Source organism: Amblyraja radiata, chromosome 1, assembly GCF_010909765.2.
Source record: "Amblyraja radiata isolate CabotCenter1 chromosome 1, sAmbRad1.1.pri, whole genome shotgun sequence".
NCBI lineage: Eukaryota > Metazoa > Chordata > Chondrichthyes > Rajiformes > Rajidae > Amblyraja > Amblyraja radiata.
In genome coordinates this window covers 176,911,674-176,930,711 of record NC_045956.1, presented here as the reverse complement: position 1 = coordinate 176,930,711, position 19,038 = coordinate 176,911,674, and the positions used below count along the sequence as shown (strand labels likewise).

Below are 19,038 nucleotides of genomic sequence, written 5' to 3'. Positions count from 1 at the left end.
ACAGCTATCTGCAGAGCCAAAAGAGATGGGGGAGATATTGAACAATTTCTTTTCTTCGGTATTCACCAAGGAGAAGGATATTAAATTATGTGAGGTAAGGGAAACTAGTAGAGTAGCTATGGATACTATGAGTTTCAAAGTAAAAGAAGTACTGACACTTTTGAAAAATATAAAAGTGGACAGGATATTCCTTAGGACATTGAGGGAAGTTAGTGTAGAAATAGCCGGGGCTATGACAGAAATATTTCAAATGTCATTAGAAATGGGAATAGTCCCCGAGGATTGGCGTACTGCGCATGTTGTTCCATTGTTTAAGAAGGGTTCTAAGAGTAAACCTAGCAATTATAGACCTGTTAGTTTGACTTCAGTGGTGGGCAAATTAATGGAAAAGATACTTAGAGATAATATATATAAGCATCTGGATAAACAGGGTCTGATTAGGAACAGTCAACATGGATTTGTGCCTGGAAGGTCATGTTTGACTAATCTTCTTCAATTTTTTTAAGAGGTTACTAGGGAAATTGACGAGGGTAAAGCAGTGGATGTTGTCTATATGGACTTTAATAAGGCCTTTGACAAGGTTCCTCATGGAAGGTTGGTTAAGAAGGTTCAACTTCAAGGTTCAATAGCCGCACAAGAGTTCCTATGTGTGTAAGCACAAATGGTAAATAAAGTTTTTGACCTTTGACCTTTAACTGTTTGGTATAAATGCAGGAGTAGCAAGATGGATTCAACAGTGGCTGAATGGGGGACGCCAGAGGGTAATGGTGGATGGCTGTCTGTCGGGTTGGAGGCAGGTGACTAGTGGGGTGCCTCAGGGATCTGTGTTGGGTCCTTTGTTGTTTGTCATGTACATCAATGATCTGGATGAAGGGGTGGTAAATTGGATTAGTAAGTATGCAGATGATACCAAGATAGGGGGTGTTGTGGATAATGAAGAGGATTTCCAAAGTCTACAGAGTGATTTAGGCCATTTGGAAGAATGGGCTGAAAGATGGCAGATGGAGTTTAATGCTGATAAATGTGAGGTGCTACACCTTGGCAGGACAAATCAAAATAGGACGTACATGGAAAATGGTAGGGAATTGAAGAATGCAATTGAACAGAAGGATCTGGGAATAACCGTGCATAGTTCCTTGAAGGTGGAATCTCATATAGATAGGGTGGTAAAGAAAGCTTTTGGTATGCTAGCCTTTATAAATCAGAGCATTGAGTATAGAAGCTGGGATGTAATGTTAAAATTGTACAAGGCCAAAGTGAGACCAAATCTGGAGTATGGTGTACAATTTTGGGCGCCCAATTATAGGAAGGATGTCAACAAAATAGAGAGAGTACAGAGGAGATTTACTAGAATGTTGACTGGGTTTCAACAACTAAGTTACAGAGAAAGGTTGAATAAGTTAGGTCTTTATTCTCTGGAGCGCAGAAGGTTAAGGGGGGACTTGATAGAGGTCTTTAAAATGATGAGAGGGATAGACAGAGTTGATGTGATCAAGCTTTTCCCTTTGAGAATAGGGAAGATTCAAACAAGAGGACATGACTTCAGAATTAAGGGACAGAAGTTTAGGGCTAACATGAGGGGGAACTTCTTTACTCAGAGAGTGGTAGCGGTGTGGAATGAGCTTCCAGTGGAAGTGGTGGAGGCAGGTTCATTGGTATCATTTAAAAATAAATTGGATAGGCATATGGATGAGAAGGGAATGGAGGGTTATGGTATGAGTGCAGGCAGGTGGGACTAAGGGAAAATAATTGTTCGGCACGGACTTGTAGGGCCGAGATGGCCTGTTTCCGTGCTGTAATTGTTATATGGTTATATGATTATAAGACAGGTTTGGAGGGATATGGACCAAGTGCAGGCAAGTGGGACGAGTGTAGCTTGGACAAGTTGGCCGGTATGGGCGAGTTGGGCCAAAGGGCCTGTTTCCACACTGTACCACTCTATGACTCCATGACACAATATAAGTCTCACCCTCTTCTCCCCTCCCCCATCATGAACGAGGTACAGAAGTGTGAAAACGCACACCTCCAGATTCAGGGACAGTTTCTTCCCAGCAGTTAACAGGCAACCAAACTATCCTCTCACCAACTAGAGAGCAGTCGTGACCTCCCATATATCTTATAGGAGACTTTTGAGCTATCTTTAATGGGACTTTATCTTGCACTAAATGTTATACCTTTTATCCTGTATACTGTGCACAGCTTGATTGTAATCATGTATAGTCTTTCCACTGACTGGACAGCTTGCAACAAAAAGCTTTTCACTGTAGCTCAGCACAAATGACAATAACTTAAACTAAAAGTAAATGTTAGAATTAATTATTATCATTCTTGGTCTGTTTATTATTAGACAATAGACAATAGGTGCAGTATTAGGCCATACGGCCCTTCAAGGCAGCACCGCCATTCAGTGTGATCATGGCTGATCATTCACAATCAGTACCCTGTTCCTGCCTTCTCCCCATATCCCCTGACTTCACTATCTTCATCTAGCTCTCTCTTGAAAGTTTCCAGAGAACCGGCCTCCACCGCCCTCTGAGGCAGAGAATTCCACAGATTCACAACTCTCTGTGTGAAACGGTGTTTCCTCATCTTCGTTCTAAATGGCTTAATCCTTATTCTTAAACTGTGGCCCCTGACTCTGGACTCCCCCAACATCGAGAACATGTTTCCTGCCTCGAGCGTGTCCAAACCCTAAATAATCTTATATGTTACAATAGGACCCCTCTCATCTTTCTAAATTCCAGAGTATACAAGCCCAGCCGCTCCATTCTCTCAGCATATTACAGTCCCGCCATCCCGGGAATTAACCTTGTGAACCTAATCTGCACTCCCTCAATAGCAAGAATGTTGTTCTCATATTTGGAGACCAAAACTGCACACAATACTCCAAGTGTGGTCTCACTAGGGCCCTATACAACTGCAGAAGGATCTCCTTGCTCCTATACTCAACTCCTCTTGTTATGAAGGCCAACATGCCATTCGCTTTCTTCACTGCCTGCTGTACCTGCATGCTCACTTTCATTGACTGATGAGCAAGAGCCCCGAGATCCCGCTGTACTTCCCCTTTTCCCCAACTTGACACCATTAGATAATAAACTTCCTTCCTGTTTTTGTTATCATCTGCCCACTCACTCAACCTATCCAAGTCACCCTGTAGCCTCATAGCATCCTCATCGCAGCTCGCACTGCCACCCAGCTTTGTGTCATCCGCAAACTTGGAGATGTCACATTTAATTAACTCATCTAAATTGTTAATATATATTGTAAATAACTGGGGTCCCAGCACCGCCCCTTGTGGCACCCCACTAGTCTTCTTCTTCTTGCGTATGGCGTGCACAGCCTTAAGTTGTAGATCAAGGGTAAACATCGAGGCTAGGACAGCATCAGTTACTGAGTGGATGGCTTTGATGCCACCAGGGAAAGGTCTCAGTGGGCAGTCATTCACGATGTGTGGGATGGTCTGGTCTGGATGTCCACAGTCGCAAGTCAAGTCTTAAGTCAAGTTTATTCGTCACATAAACATACGAGATGCAGTGTAATGAAAAGTGGCTGTCTGTCATCCCCCACTTATGCAGGTGATGGGCTGTTCTTGCATGGAGGGTGCAGATTCTGTTCAGGATTTGCCATTTATTGCGATGGAGGTCAAAACCCGATGGTTTCACTTTGTGGTCTGTAATGACCTCTCCTTTGTTGGTGTTGGCATCTTTCCAGGCTCTGCGCCACTCAGCCTTGGAGTTAAAGTCTTCCAGGGATTTGACTGAAGACCAGAAGGGTTTGCAAGACTTCAGGTGCACGTTGGGCAGATTGTTCAAGTCAGCGTGAATGGGAAGGTCAGGGTTAGACTCGATGGTGGGAGATTGCAACCTTCACGTGGTCCACCCTGTTTCGACTATCAACCCGACGAGCATAAACAAAACCCCACCAGTCACTTCCTGTCATTCTGAAAAGGACCCGTTAATTCCTACTCTTTGTCTCCTGTCTGCCAACCAGTTCTCTATCCATGTCAATACCCTACCCTAAGTATCATGTGCTCTAATTTTGCACACTAATCTCGTGTGGGACCTTGTCAAAGGCTTTTTGAAAGTCCAGACACACCACATCCATTGCCTCTCCCGAATCCATTCTACTTGTTACATCCTCAAAAAATTCCAGAAGATTAATCAAGCATGATTTCTCCTTCATAAATCCATGCTGACTTTAACCGATCCTGTCACTGCTTTCCTTCTCCAGTTGGGAAGAAGAAACTGCACCCTTGATTAGTCCGGGTGTCAGGGGTTATAGGGAGAAGGTAGGAGAATGGAGTGAAGAGGGAAAGATAGATCTGCCACGATTTAGAGTTGACTCGAGGGGCGAAATAGACTAATTCTGCTGCTATCACTCTTGAATTTATGAAGAAGATACAGAAGCTTGAAAGCACCTGCACCAGATTCAAGAATGTGCTTCTTTCCCATTGTTATCAGACTCTTGAACAGGCCTCTAGTATGTTGAGGATGTATTTCCAGTCTTCCAATCAATTTCTTAGCAGCTCTTGCACTATTTTGTATCTGCACTTTCTTTGCAGCTGTAATATTATAGTCTACATTCTGTTTCTCTATGACTGTTGCACTACCGTGATGCATGGTATGATTTGCCTGGATTGCATGGAAACAACATCTCAGACAGTACATGTGACAATAAGATCCCACATAGGAGATTAGTGGGCAAAATTAGGGCACATGGTATGGGGGTAGGGTACTGACATGGATAGACAATTCTGAAGAAGGGTTTCGGCCCGAAACGTCGCCTATTTCCTTCGCTCCATAGATGCTGCTGCACCCGCTGAGTTTCCCCAGCAATTTTGTGTACCTTGGATAGACAATTGGTTGGCAGACAGGAAACAAAGAGTAGGGATTAACGAGTGCCTTTCAGAATGGCAGGCAGTGACTAGTGGGGCACCGCAAGGCTCGGTGCTGGGACTGCAGCCATTTACAATATATATTAATGATTTAGATGAAGGGATTACGTAACATTAACAAATTTCCAGATCACACAATGCTGGGTGGCAATGTGAACTGTGAGGAGGATGCTATGAGAATGCAGGGTGACTTGGACAGGTTGGGTGAGTGGGCAGATGCATGGCAGTTACAGTTTAATGTGGATACATGTGAGGTTATCCACTTTATCCATGGTGGCAAGAACAGGAAGGCAGATTTGAATGGTGTCAGTTTAGGAAAAGGGGAGGTGCAATGATACCTGGGTGTGCTTGTACATCAGTCACTGAAAGTAAGCATACAGGTACAGCAGGCAGTGAAGAAAGCTAATGACATGTTGGCCTTCATTGCGAGAGGATTTGCAAGGAGGTCCTACTGCAGTTGTACAGGGCCCTGTTGAGACCACACCTGGTGTACTGTGTGCAATTTTGGTCTCCTAATTTGATGGACATTCTTGCTATTGAGGGAGTGCAGCGTAGGTTCACCAGGTTAATTCCAGGGATGGTGGGACTGACATACGATGAAAGAATGGGTCGCCTGGGCTTGTATTCACTGGAATTTGGAAGAATGAGAGGAAATCTTATAGAAACATATACAATTCTTAAATGTTTGGACAGGCTAGATGCAGGAAAAATGTTCCTATGTTAGGCGAGTCCAGAACCAAGGGTCACAGTTGAAGAATAAGGTGTAGGCCATTTAGGACTGAGATGAGGAAAAATGTCTTCTCCCAGAGAGTTGTGAATCTGTGGAATTCTCTGACAGAAGGCATTGGAAGCCAATTCACTGGATATTTTCAAGGGAGAGATTTAGCTCTCGGGGCTAAAGGAACAAAGGGATAAGGGGAAAAAGTAGGAATAGGGTACTGATTTTAGATGATCGGCCATGATCTTATTCAATGGTTGTGCTGGCTCGAAATGCCGAATGGCCTACTCCTGCACCTATTTTTCTATGTTTCTATGAGAAGAGAGAATGACAGGGGTGTGAAACATAGAAACAAAGAAAAATAGGTGCAGGAGTAGGCCATTCAGCACTTCGAGCCAGCCATTCAATATGATCATGGTTGATCATCTAAAATCAGTACCCCATTCCTGCTTTTTCCCGATTTCGCTTGATTCCGTTAGCCCTAAGAGCTAAATTTAACTCTCTCTTGATAAAATCCAGTGAATTGGCCTTCTGCGGCAGAGAATTCCACAGATTCACAACTACCCAGGTTAAAAAGTTTTTCTTCATCTCAGTCCTAAATGGCCTACCCCTTAATCTTAAACTGACTCCTGGTTCTGGACACCCCCAACATGGGGAACATTTTTCCTGCATCTAGCCTGTCTAATCCCTTCTGAATTTTATATGTTTCGATTAGATATCCTCTCATCCTTCTAAATTCCAGTGAATACAAGCCCAGTCGACCCATTCTTTCATCACATGTCAGTCCCGCCATCCCGGGAATTAACCTGGTGAACCTACGCTGCACTCCCTCAATAGCAAGAATGTCCTGCCTCAAATTAGGAGACCCAGACTGCATGCAATACTGCAGGTATCCAGGTGTTATATACATGTCAGGTCCAGGAAATAAAGGTCAGGATCTCTATATACTAGTGCATTTCATTTGTCTTAGGAATAGACAATGTTGATGAAATATATCTTGCCCATTTCTGGCGAAGGATTCCCCTCCAATACCAGGTGCTTGACCTTGCATTGTAATCTTGCAGCTGCACAAAATCAAGTTATTGCAAAGCAAGAAACTCCAGATGCTGGAAATACTCAGCCGGTCAGGCAGCTTCCGTGGAGAGACAAGCAAAATTATTTGTATTCAAGAGAGAGTTAGATATAGCTCTTCGGGCTAATGAAATCAAGGGATACGGGAGAAAACAGGAACGGGGTACTGATTTTGGCTGATCAGCCATGATCATATTGAATAGTGGTGCTGGGTCGAAGGGCCAAAAGGCCTACTCCTGCACCTATTTTTTGTGTTTCTGTGAATTGATGTTTCAGATTGATGAGCTTTCGACAGAACTTTTAGGTTAGATTAATTTAGAGGTACAGCACGGAAGCAACCCCTTCGTCCCACCGGGTCTGCGCTGACCAGCGATTACCCCGTACACTAGCACTATCCTACACACACACACACACACACACACACACACACACACACACACACACACACACACACACACACACACACACACACACACACACACTTTTTGCACAATTTGCGAGCATTGCCACTTTTCATTTCACTGCACATCTCGTATGTGTATGTGACGAATAAACTTGACTTGACACTAGGGACAAATTCCAATCTTTCCAAAGCTACTTAACCTACAAACCTGCACGTCTTTGGAATGTGGGAGAAAACCGGAGCACCCGAAGAAAACCCACGCGGTCAAGGGAAGTACGTACAGACTGCAGAAACATTGCACTCGTAGACGGGATCGAACCCGGGTCTTTGGCGCTGTAAGACAGCAACGGCACCACTATGCCGCCCACTGTGGAAAATTAGGAACCAAACATCTTTTAAGGTGCAGTGAAGGGAAGGATGTAGCATGGAGATCAATTAATGAATACGTTTATTGGCCAAGTATTCACATACAAGGAATTTGCCTTGGTGCTCTGCCCGCAAGTGACAACAAGTGACTCAAGAGAGTCTGAATAACACTGATGGTGGTGAAGGAAATAAGTAAAATAATGAAATGAATGAAAACTGCGAAGGACTAGGAGTGGAAATTACGCTTGCCATTTTCTGGGCTATATTGAATTTTCTGAAAATAACGCAATCACTTTTATAATGTATTTTATTTGCACTCGATTAATACATCATCAAAATTTCATTATAAAGCAAAGTGAAGAGTGGTGTAATTTCAATGAAATGCTTAAAAACCGTCATAAACTGCAGTGTAACCAGTCATTATAGAGGATAAGGACACTTTAACCTCTGCTGTTAATCAGCCCGCTCCAAACGCCCCCTGTTTAACGTGCTCTCCTCGTTTACAAAATACTGCCTATTGATTCGTGAAAAATAAGGAATAAAATGAAGCAATAAAATCAGAAATGTAGTCCAAAGTAATTGCCGGTCTTTTATCAGAAACCAATTACCAGCTTTTAGCTGCAAATTGTCTGGAGATTGCGCATTTTCTTTTTGTCATAGAATTTCGGGGTCATTTCTAAAGCGCTGTGTGATTACTCTTTAGCTGTTCACTGTTGCTAAGTAATAAATAGTGGTTGCCGAGCACCCTGTCACCAGGCATTGTTTGTATTTTGTGGATTGTATTCAGTAATGTAGGTTAGGTTATGATGAAATGCAAAGCATGGAAAGACGCTCTGATATAACTCTTGTTAATTTTTGTTTTTGCACACCGTTAGAGTCCTTTATGTGGGATGAGATTTGTGCGTGGAAAATTTGGGTGCAGTGGAAAATTTCAGCAGCAATCACTTCACCGTAACTGGGAGTCCCATTGTATAGAGTGGTTGCACGAAAGGTCACTGGGTCATAGGGCTCGACGCACGGAGCCGCTAAATCCAACTGGAAGACATCCGTCACTTCCGGTATATGTTATTAATGCTAGAAACGCGTACTTTCCTACCTGTTAAAAACCGCCAAAATGTTGAATTGTTGCGCTGAAAAAAATTGTGGGAGTCGGGGTAAGTGTGAGAGACATGTACCCAACTTCAGAATTCCAAAAGTGAAGCGAAATGAAGGTATAGAGAAGTGAGAAGGGACTACAGCAGCTAAAGTGCTTGGTAAACATTGAAAATATCGGGAATTATCGCGTTTGCTCACTGCATTTCATCAAGTAAGGCATTATTTGTGTTTTTTCTTGATTCCTTTGGTATCTAAAAATTCTCAGAAGTGATAAATCTGGCTGTAAATTTTTCTTCAAATGCGTTTTCATTTTGTATGTAAAAACCCACGAGAACCATGGGCGATTTAAAGAAAATTATAGCCAGATTTATCACTTCTGAAACTTTTTAGATGCCAAAGGAATCAAGAAAAAACACAAATAATGCCTTACTGTTGATGAAATGCAGTGAGCAAACGGCCAATGTTCGCTAAGCACTCTGTCTGTTGTTGTCCGTTCAGTTCTTGTTTCTATTTACCATAATTTCTCCTCACATATGGAATTCTGAAGTAGGATAATTATCTCACACGCTTATCCCGATTTCCATAATTATTAACAGCGCAAAAATTGACAATTTCAGCGGGTTTTAACAGGCCCGCTACGCTGGGCCTACCTGCTGTACATCGCGTGTAATCCATTTGGAGTAGCGTAGCAACAGTACGGGTCACGGGTCGTGACCCGACTGCCGTGAAACCTCCCTATTGGAATCCTGCTGACGGCAATCGCCTTTGGTGCCGATTGGAAATATTCACTGTTTAGTTGATTGGTGTGATATTTTAACTCATTGTATTATGATTTTATACACTCTCCGGTTTAGGTAAGTGTACCGTAATCAATGCTGAATTGACAATACAAAACAGTTTTGTCTGCACGGGAACCAAGTTTTGGAATTGGGACCAAATTGGGATCAGCACCTCCAGGGGACCTAATTAGGGGAAATCAAAAAGCTGCCTATATTGGATCTAACAGAGCTGCCAAGTAGTACAGATTTTCCGTATTTTGTACGGAAATGCAATAAAAATACGTATGCACGGTTTTGCGGTGTTAATTACGGATTTTTTTTATGTCCGTATTTAACAAAGCAAAATTGACCATAGATAATCGCAACAACGAATCTCTCTCACTTCCTCTCTCTCACCCTCTCGCCTCGGCATTCCCGGAATCATTTGGCATTTTGTGGGGACGGCTGCATCTGTGGTTCCATCCTGTTGTGGGGGGGAACCCTGGCCCGTTGAGGCTCCTGGTCCGTTCCCTCCGCGGGTGCCGCCTGGCCCGCTGAGTTCCTCCAGCACACAGTGTTTTTTGTTTGGCTCTGGAGTTGAAGACTTCCTTCCTTCTCTTCTCCCCCCCCCCCTCCCCACACACACTCACACCCCCCATTTACCCCTCCCCATTCCTCCCTCCTTCCCTCCACCCCCCCACACCACCCCTCCCGCTCCACACCACCATCTCCCCCCCCAACACCACCCTCTCCCCCACACACACCCCCTCCCCCACACACAACGCACCACAACACACCACCTCGCCACACCCACCTGCCCCAACACAGCCAAACAACACACACCCCACCCCCAACTCCCCACCCCACCCCTCCCCCACACCCATTCACTCACCCCCCCACACCCCCCTCCCCCCCCCCACACCCCCTCTCCAACAACCCCCCCTCGCCTACACCACCCTCTCTCGCACACCCCACCCCCCCTCCCTTACACCACGCCTCTCCCACACCATGGTGGAATATTGCATTGGGAATGTGTTGCGTTGGGGGACCAGGCCTCCCGTGTAACTGGGACCCAACGGGTCCCACTTAATCTAGTTACTTAAACGTTGCGATAGTACCTGCCTCAACTACCTGCTCCGGCATTTATTAAAATCTGACAATGTGCATTTTAACATGTGATTTATTTTTTTCCATTACAAATCTCAAATTGTGGCATACAGAGGCAAAAAAATAAATGATGGGTCTTTGTCCCAAACATTATGGAGGGCACTGTAAGCAGATCTTTAGTTTCCGATGGTGTCAAGCTGTGAACATCTACTTCCCAAAGGAGGTGTGTGTTTTATTTGTATGTATTTCACAGAGCTAACTTCTCTTTTTAAAATATTGTTTTGCAGTTGTTTTCTGTCCTTATTGTTGGTGGCTGCTGTGGTGTGGAAGATTAAGCAGAGCTGCTGGGCATCAAGGAGAAGAGAGGTAAGCCAACTTATTCTTCACCGCCTTCACCTTACACCTGTGTTTATTTGTGCACGTGTGGACTTTGCAGAACAAATTTATCCCTGGGAGTTTAATCTTGCTGCGGCTACCCTGAGCTTTGGTGAGAACCCATCTGGAGCTTGAGTGGAGTTTTGGTTTCCTTATCTAAGAGAGCAGGCAGGTGGGACTAGTGTGGAATGGGGCATGTTGGTCGGCGTGGGCAAGTTGGGCCGAAGGGCCTGTTTCCTTGCTGTATGACTATGACTCTCTAGAGAATATAGTCTTGCCGTTGAGAGAGCGTGGAGTGGCACAGCGGTAATGTTGCTGCCCTACAGCGCCGGACTGGTTTGATCCTGACTACGGATGCAGTCTGTATGGAGTTTGTACGTTCTCCCTGCGCTTACGTGGGTTTTCCCTGGGTGCTCCGGTTTGCTCCCAAACTCCAAAGGTGTACAGGTTTGCAGGTAAATTGGCTTTGGTAAAATTGTCCCTTGTGTTAATGTACCGGGTGATCGCTGGTCTGTGCTAACTCGGTGGGCCGATGGGCCTGTTTCTGCGCGGTAACTCTAAAGTGAAAAGAGCGCAACCGAGGTTTGACAGACTAATTCCTAGGGTGATTGGACTTATACTGGAGGAGACATTGGCTAGAATAGGCCAGTATTCACTAGAGGAATGAAGGAGGATCTCACATAATGGAGATTGTAAGCGGATTAAACGGACAAACTAGGCAACTTAGATAGGGAGAGGATGTTTCTATGGACAGGAGAGTCGAGAGCCAGAGATCACAACCTCCGGATAGGAGGTCTACCGTTTAGAGCTAAGATCCGGAAAAATGTTTCAACCTACGTAGTTGGGTGCTCTGGAAGGTTAGATTGCATGGGATCCAGGGAGAGCTGGCTGCCTCGAGACAATTGGCTTCATGGGTGGTGCTGGAAGGTTGTTTCTCAAACTAGAGTACTGTGAGCAGCGATGTACCTTGGTAGTAAGCAAGGCAAATGCAATGTTAGCATTTATTTCACACAGAGAGTGGTGAATCTCTGGAATTCTCTGCCACAGAAGGTAGTTGAGGCCAGTTCATTGGCTAAATTTAAGAGGGAGTTAGATGTGGCCCTTGTGGCTAAAGGGATCAGGGGGTATGGAGAGAATGCAGGTACAGGATACTGAGTTGGATGATCAGCCATAATCATATTGAATGGCGGTGCAGGCTCGAAGGGCCGAATGGCCTACTCCACCTAATTTCTATGTTTCTATGTTTCTATTTCGAGGTGACTAGAATATAAAAGCAGGGTTTTTGCTGAGGCTTTATAAGGCATTGGCAGACTGCATATGGAGTATTGTGTACAGTTTTGGGACCCCTATCTGAGGAAGGGTGTGCTGGTGTTGGATAGGGTCCTGAGGAGGTTAACAAGAATGATCCCAGGAATGATTGGGTTAAGGTATGATGAGCGTTTGACGGCTCTGGGCCTGGACTCGCTGGAGTCTAGAAGGATGAAGGGGTAACTCACTGAAACTTACCGAATAGTGAAAGGTCTGGATAGAGTGGATGTTTCCACTAGTTGGAGTGTCTAGGACCAGAGGGCACAGCCTCAGAATAACAGGGCGTACCTTTAGAAAGGAGATGAGGAGGAATTTCTTTAGTAGGTGGTGAATCTGTGGAATTCATTGCCACAAATGGGTCGGAAGGCCAAGTGATTGGGTATTTTTAAAGCATAAATTGACAGTTTCTTAATGAGTAAGGGTGTCAAAGGGAAAGATAGATCAGCCATGATGGAATGGCAGAGTAGACTCAATGGGCCGAATAGCCTAATTCTGCTCCTATGGCTTAGGAACTTGTGAACCTCAGGGATTGGTGGTGGGCCTATTGCTATTTGTCATCTATATCAACGATGAATGCATCTGAGTCTTTTTCAGAGATTAGGGAAATCAGGAGCTAGAGAGTATAGGTTGATGAGAGGGGAAAGATTTAAAAGGGGCAACGTTTTCGCTCAGAGGGTGGTGGGTATATGGAATGAGCTGCCAGAGAATGTAGTTGAGGCTGGTACAATAGCAACATTTCCAGGGTATTTTGATAGGTAGATGGACAGGAAAGGTTCAGAGAGGTATGGGCCAGGAGTGGGCAAATGAGATGAGGTTGCATGGGTCATCTTCGTCGGAATAGATTAGTTGTGCTGAAGGGCCGGTTTCTGTGCTGTATGAATATGTGACTAGAGCACGAGGAATTCACTGCCAAAGAAATCATTGAATATGTTCAAGTAGAAATATTCTGTCAGAGTATTGAATGTAGAAGCTGGGAGATCATGTTGCAGTTGTATAAGACGTTGGTGAGGCCGCATTTAAAATATTGTGTTCATTTTTCGGCACCATGTTATAGGAAAGATGTTGTCAAAGCTGGAAAAGGTGCAGAGAAGATTTACAAGGATGTTGCCAAGGCTCGAGCACTTGAGCTATAGGGAGAGGTTGAATGGGCGAGGAATATATTTCTTAGGACGCAGAGGGATGAGGGGTGATCACATTGTGGTGTACAAAATCATGAGAGGAATAGATGGGGTAGATGCACATAGTCCCTTGCCCAGAGGAGAGGAATCGAGAACCAGAGGACAGAGGTTTAAGGTGGGGAAAATATTTAATAGGAACCTGAGGGGTAACTTTTCACACACAGGGAGGTGGGTGTATGGAATGAGCTGCCAGAGGAGGTAATTGAGGCACGTACTATTGCAATGTTTAAGAAACATTTAGATAGGTACATGGATAGAACAGGTTTAGAGGGATATGGGCCAAATGCTGGCAGATGGGGAATGTTGGTTGATATGGGCAAGTTGGGCCGAGGGGCCATTTCCATGCTGTAAGACTTTATGATTCTACAATTGATTAATATATTTCTTCATGCAAAAATGATCCAGAGGAATGGGAGAGAAGGCAGGAACAGGTGGCTGAAGTGGATTATCATCCATGATCATGTTGAATGATGGAACATGCCCAATAGCATATCCTGCTCCAACCTTTTATTGTTAGCTAATTTTCTGAAGTAGTAGTCAGACTAAATGCAATGGTGGTTCGGGTAGTTCTTCATGAAACAGATCACATGCAACAGCAATGAAACCCAAACCTGTAATTGATTATAGTTTAAGCTATTAGTGGAAGAACATATAGATTTTAAACACAAACTGCTCAACAGTGCCTTGTATTTGGGCTGCAATTATTTATAACCTAATGCAGATACTTTGAAATGAAAATATATAAAATGAGACTGAGCTAGAATTTCTTTTATAAATAAACATACTTTTATTTTCTATCCAACCAAATAAAATCAATAGAGTGTGTGCATGTTTGCTATTAGTGTAAGCTGGAACAATTTAAAAAATGTAAGTACCCTTTTCATTAACTTACAGTTCTTTCAGTAATGCAGTCAATGAGCTTGCGCACATTCAGGGATTTCTGTTTTATGTGCAATACGCCAATATTTGGATAACATGAATTATCTAGATCCAGGTTTTCCTCCAATTTAAAGTAGCTCTTCTTCTCCAAGAACCCTTTTTTGCTTAAATCCACCCTCCGCCACCTCCAGTTTAAATTCCATTTGGAATATTTTGAAGGACCAAGAACCAAGAAGAAATGTCATTTTGACATAGTATTCAATGAGTGCAGGTCCGCCACTGATTTTCTGGCAACTGATAATCTGGCGCCTCCTTTAATCTGGACAAAATTATGAGTGTATTGCGTGTGGCACCGCTCTTTTGGGATGTGTGCCTCTGTCCAGAAAGAGTTAATTGTTTACTTCTTTGTTAATTCTTTATTTATGTTTCTAGCAGACCATTCAGTTTCAGATTAGTTTATCGTCACGTGTACAGTACAGTATAAGATACGGTGAAAAGCGTTTGTTGCGTGCTAACCCATCAGCAGAAAGACAATGCATGATTACAATAGAGTCATTACAGTGTACAGATGATAGTGCACAGGGAATAACGTTGAGTGCAGGATAAAGCCGGCAAAGTCCGATCAAGCATAGTCCCAGAGTCACCAGAAAGGTAGGTGCTGTAGAGACACGATAGGCGAATAATTGGTGGGTCAGATGTGTATTGTTGAATTATTATTACGCGGCACGGTGGCACAATGGTAGATTTGCTGCCTTACAGTACCAGAGACCCGGGTTTGTCTGTACGGAGTCTGTACGTTCTCCCCGTGACCTGTGTGAGTTTTCCTTGGGCGCTCCTGTTTCCTACCACACTCCAAAGACGTACACGTTTGTAGGTTAATTGGCTTTGGTGAAATTGTGAATTGTCCATAGTGTGTGTAGGATAGTGTAAGAGTGGGGGGATCGCAGGTCGGCACGAACTCGGTGGGCCATTAGGGCCTGTTTCCGTGCTGTATGTCTAAACTAAACCTCTGTTGGTCCGGCAAAATGGATAATGGATGGAACCAAGGATGCCAGAAAATCAATGGTGTACCTGTACCTGTACCAGGATATTTGGCCATGGAGGTGTAAAAAATGAGCCTGGTTCAGCTTTCACTCGGTGTCTACATGCAGATACATCCAGATTCTGCAGTTGTATTTATCTCACATGGATCAGAAGGAATAGCTGAATGTAATTGTATTATACCCAGGATTCACCAAGGGCACAAATCCTGGCGATACATCTTATTGTTGTTCCAAAATTGCAGTTCTTATTTCAGACTGTTCTGTTGTACGCATCCATTCAACATGTCTAACTAAACAAAACGTGGTGGCAATACATAAATCGTGTTTACTTAAGAGACTCTCTTTGTAGATCTGTGTGCACCCTGTCAGCTTTCTTAGAAGTTAGCTTCAGATTTTGACCTTGAAAATTCAACTGTTCTTCAAGTCCGCTCATTGGAATGATTATCTGCTTCAAAGCCACATGGGTCATGCTGTCTGCTGAGACCTATTCTAAGGGTATTTTATGTTGGAATAAATATTTCAAGAAAATGAATACATTTTAATCACATTCAAAAATCTTTAATGCTCGTGATTCGAGATAGCAACGTAAAGGTAGGTTTTAATGAAATGAAGAGATGATATTTGTTATTTTCCAGTTCTATGACTTAAGGCCAGCACACCCAGACTATTTGCAGAAACATTTAGAATCAATCATTTTGTAAACTACAAAAGCTATTGTTTTAAAATATTTTAGACTGTAACAATTTAGTTTTATTTTAGGATACCAGTTCTCAGTAGTAATGTTTAGTGTGGCAGTCACTCTTAAATTATGTGGACATCCCTAAAGAATTTATTCCCATTTGAACCACTTTACTGCAACTCTGGTTGTCTTGATGTTCCACAGTATGCCTTTATAGATCTCTCATATATCTTCTTCAAGACATTAAAGTTACATTGATTAAGTTTAGATCAATGCACTAAAGTCAGTTAAGATTAAATTCTAATGGCGACCATTTTAAGCTATCCTGAATATCAAATGATTATTACGACTGGATTTTCAATGTTCTCTCACGTTGCGCAGTGGTAGAGTTGCTGCCTCATAGTGCCACAGATCCATGTTTGATCCTGACTGCGGGTGCTATTTGTATGGAGACTGTACGTTCTCCCCTTGACCTGCGTGGGTTTTCTCCGGGATCTCTGGTTTCCTCCCACACTCCAAAAACGTACAGGTTTGTAGGTTAATTGGCTTATTGTAAATGTAAAATTGTCCCTAGTGCGTGTGTGTCGGATAATGCTAGTGGACGAGTCCCCCCCACCATGTTTTGTAAAACATCTTGCAGCAAAACCGCCTTCCCTGCTTCTTCTCCCGTGGTCAGGCAGTCAAACTGCTGCGTCGAGGCGATCGAGACTCTCGATGTTGAAGCCCCCCTGCCGGGCGATGGAAGATCCCGCGGCCGATGAAAGGCCCCGTGAATGGGCCGATTCAAGCCCCACGATTCGGGGCGGACAAAGCTGTTGTTGCTGGAGCTCCTGAAAGCCGGTCACCAACCAGGGACCTGTGAGCTCCAGATGTTACCGTCCACAGGGGCCGTGGCAGAAGCCTCCGAAGTCGAGACGCAGCCGCAACGCCACCTCAGCCTCCGAAGTCAACCAGCTCCGTGATGGAAGTCCACAAGCTCTGCGACCAGAGCCCTCAAGGTCAATTCCAGTTGGAGGCCGCTAACTCCTAGATGTTAGGTCTCGGCGCAAATATATATCTATTTTAATTTACACCATTTTTGGCCTCTTTCACTTTCTCACAAGTCTTCCCCAGGCCCCAGGATCGTTTAGTAAGATGTGTGTGTGTGTGTAGGGTGGGGGTGTGGGAGGAGTTAAAATTGTTAGTTATGCACACTTGTCATCGGGTCACCAGGAAATTCCGTTCCCCCCTCCCCCCCCCCCATGTTTTAAAAGCGATTTCCGCCCATGACGGAAATCGCTGGTCGGAGCCAACTCGGTGGGCCAAAGGACCTGTTTCCACGCTGTATCTCTCAACTAGAACGAAACTAAAAGAGTAAAGTAGGTAACCTTGGATTTTTTGCCCTTACAGCCAAATAAACAACAATCACGAGACTTGAAGATAGACACAAAATGCTGGAATAACTCAGTAACGTTTCGGGTCGAGATCCTTCTTCCTACCCGAAACGTCACCCATTCCTTCTATCCAGAGATGCTGCCTGTTCCGCTGAGTTACTACAGCATTTTGTGTCTATCTTCGGTGTAAACCAGCATCTGCAGTTCCTCCTGACACAATCACTAGACTTGAGTTGCAGACATTGAGGATTACTGAGAGTGAATAGAATGACTCAGAAAGTGGTGCATGTAAGCTTTAACTTTCAACTGTTGCAGGAGGCACTGGCTTTTCATATAAAAATGTTGTGTTTTAGTCATACTAAATTGTCAATCATAAAAAGGCACAGCATCTTTTCCATCAGTGAATATATAAACATTAAGAGTCAGTTGCAGTAAATTAATTATTTTGATTGGTGCTATTTTAATGCAAAGGACAACTGTTAAAGTTTTTGTGCAGCCATTACTGAAGCTAGAGAGCGTAATTCATCAGTTGGTATTGCTGCAAATATCAATGAGGATTATTAATGTCGATTATATCTTAATAAATCAATCCAGCAATCTACAGAAAAGGAGGGTGTTATTCGCTGGTAACCCTTTATCGCTCCAGGTTTATCTGAATTAAACAGTCCAATGATTGAAGTGGGGTTTGATTCATTCGAGAGGGGGGAAAGTGAAGGATTGTCTTTGACGATTGAAAGCTGGAGGGTGCATTTGTCTCAACTTGTCTTCCTTGTACCATTTTAAATGGAAAATGTTGTATCCTCTGTACTGTTTCTCCAACTTCCCTGTCTGGTATCCTCCAATAGATGCATCTTATTTTAATTGATTTGATCCTTGGGTTTTTGAAACTGAAACTCTGCATTCAACCCTTGTCTTATAACATATATATCATATAACAATTACAGCACGGAAACAGGCCATCTCGGCCCTACAAGTCCGTGCCGAACACTTATTTTCCCCTAGTCCCATCTACCTGCACTCAGACCATAACCCTCCATTCCTTTCCCATCCATATACCTATCCAATTTATTTTTAAATTATAAAATCGAACCTGCCTCCACCACTTCCACTGGAAGCTCATTCCACACAGCTACCTCTCTCTGAGTAAAGAAGTTCCCCCTAATGTTACCCCTAAACTTCTGTCCCTTAATTCTGAAGTCATGTCCTCTTGTTTGAATCTTCCCTACTCTCAATGGGAAAAGCTTATCCACGTCAACTCTGTCTATCCATCTTATCATTTTAAAGACCTCTATCAAATCCCCCCTTATCTTTCTACGCTCCAAAGAATAAAGACCCAACTTGTTCAACCTTTCTCTGTAACTTAGTTGCTGAAACCCAGGCAACATTCTAGTAAATCTCCTCTGTACTCTTTATTTTGTTGACATCCTTCCTATAATTGGGCGACCAAAATTGTACACCATACTCCAGAATTGGCCTCACCAATGCCTTGTACAATTTTAACATTACATCCCAACTTCTATACTTGTCTTGTCCCCCCTTGTCCTCACCTTCCACCCCCCCCCCCCCAGCCGTCACATACAACAAATAATCCCCCAACATTTTCGCCACCTCCAACATGATCCCGCCACTTGCCACATCTTCCCATCTCCTCCCCTGTCTGCTTACCGCAGAGACGGCTCCCTCCGTAACTCCCTGGTCAATTCGTCCCTTCCCACCCGAACCACCCCCTCTCCGGGCACTTTCCCTTGCAACCGCAAGAAATGCTACACCTCCCCCCCTGACTCCATTCAA

The 19,038-nt window shown here is 43.8% G+C and overlaps 1 protein-coding gene across 2 annotated transcripts in view; it reads left to right on the top strand.

Annotated features, from left to right (window-relative positions):
- The window catches only part of atrn (attractin), a 358,557-nt gene that overhangs the window by 231,859 nt on the left and 107,660 nt on the right, over positions 1-19,038 (top strand). For both annotated transcript variants that reach the window (XM_033035556.1, XM_033035562.1), the window contains exon 26: positions 10,700-10,778. In XM_033035556.1, coding sequence (XP_032891447.1) covers positions 10,700-10,778 — 79 coding nt within the window. The remainder of the gene's footprint in view (positions 1-10,699; positions 10,779-19,038) is intronic.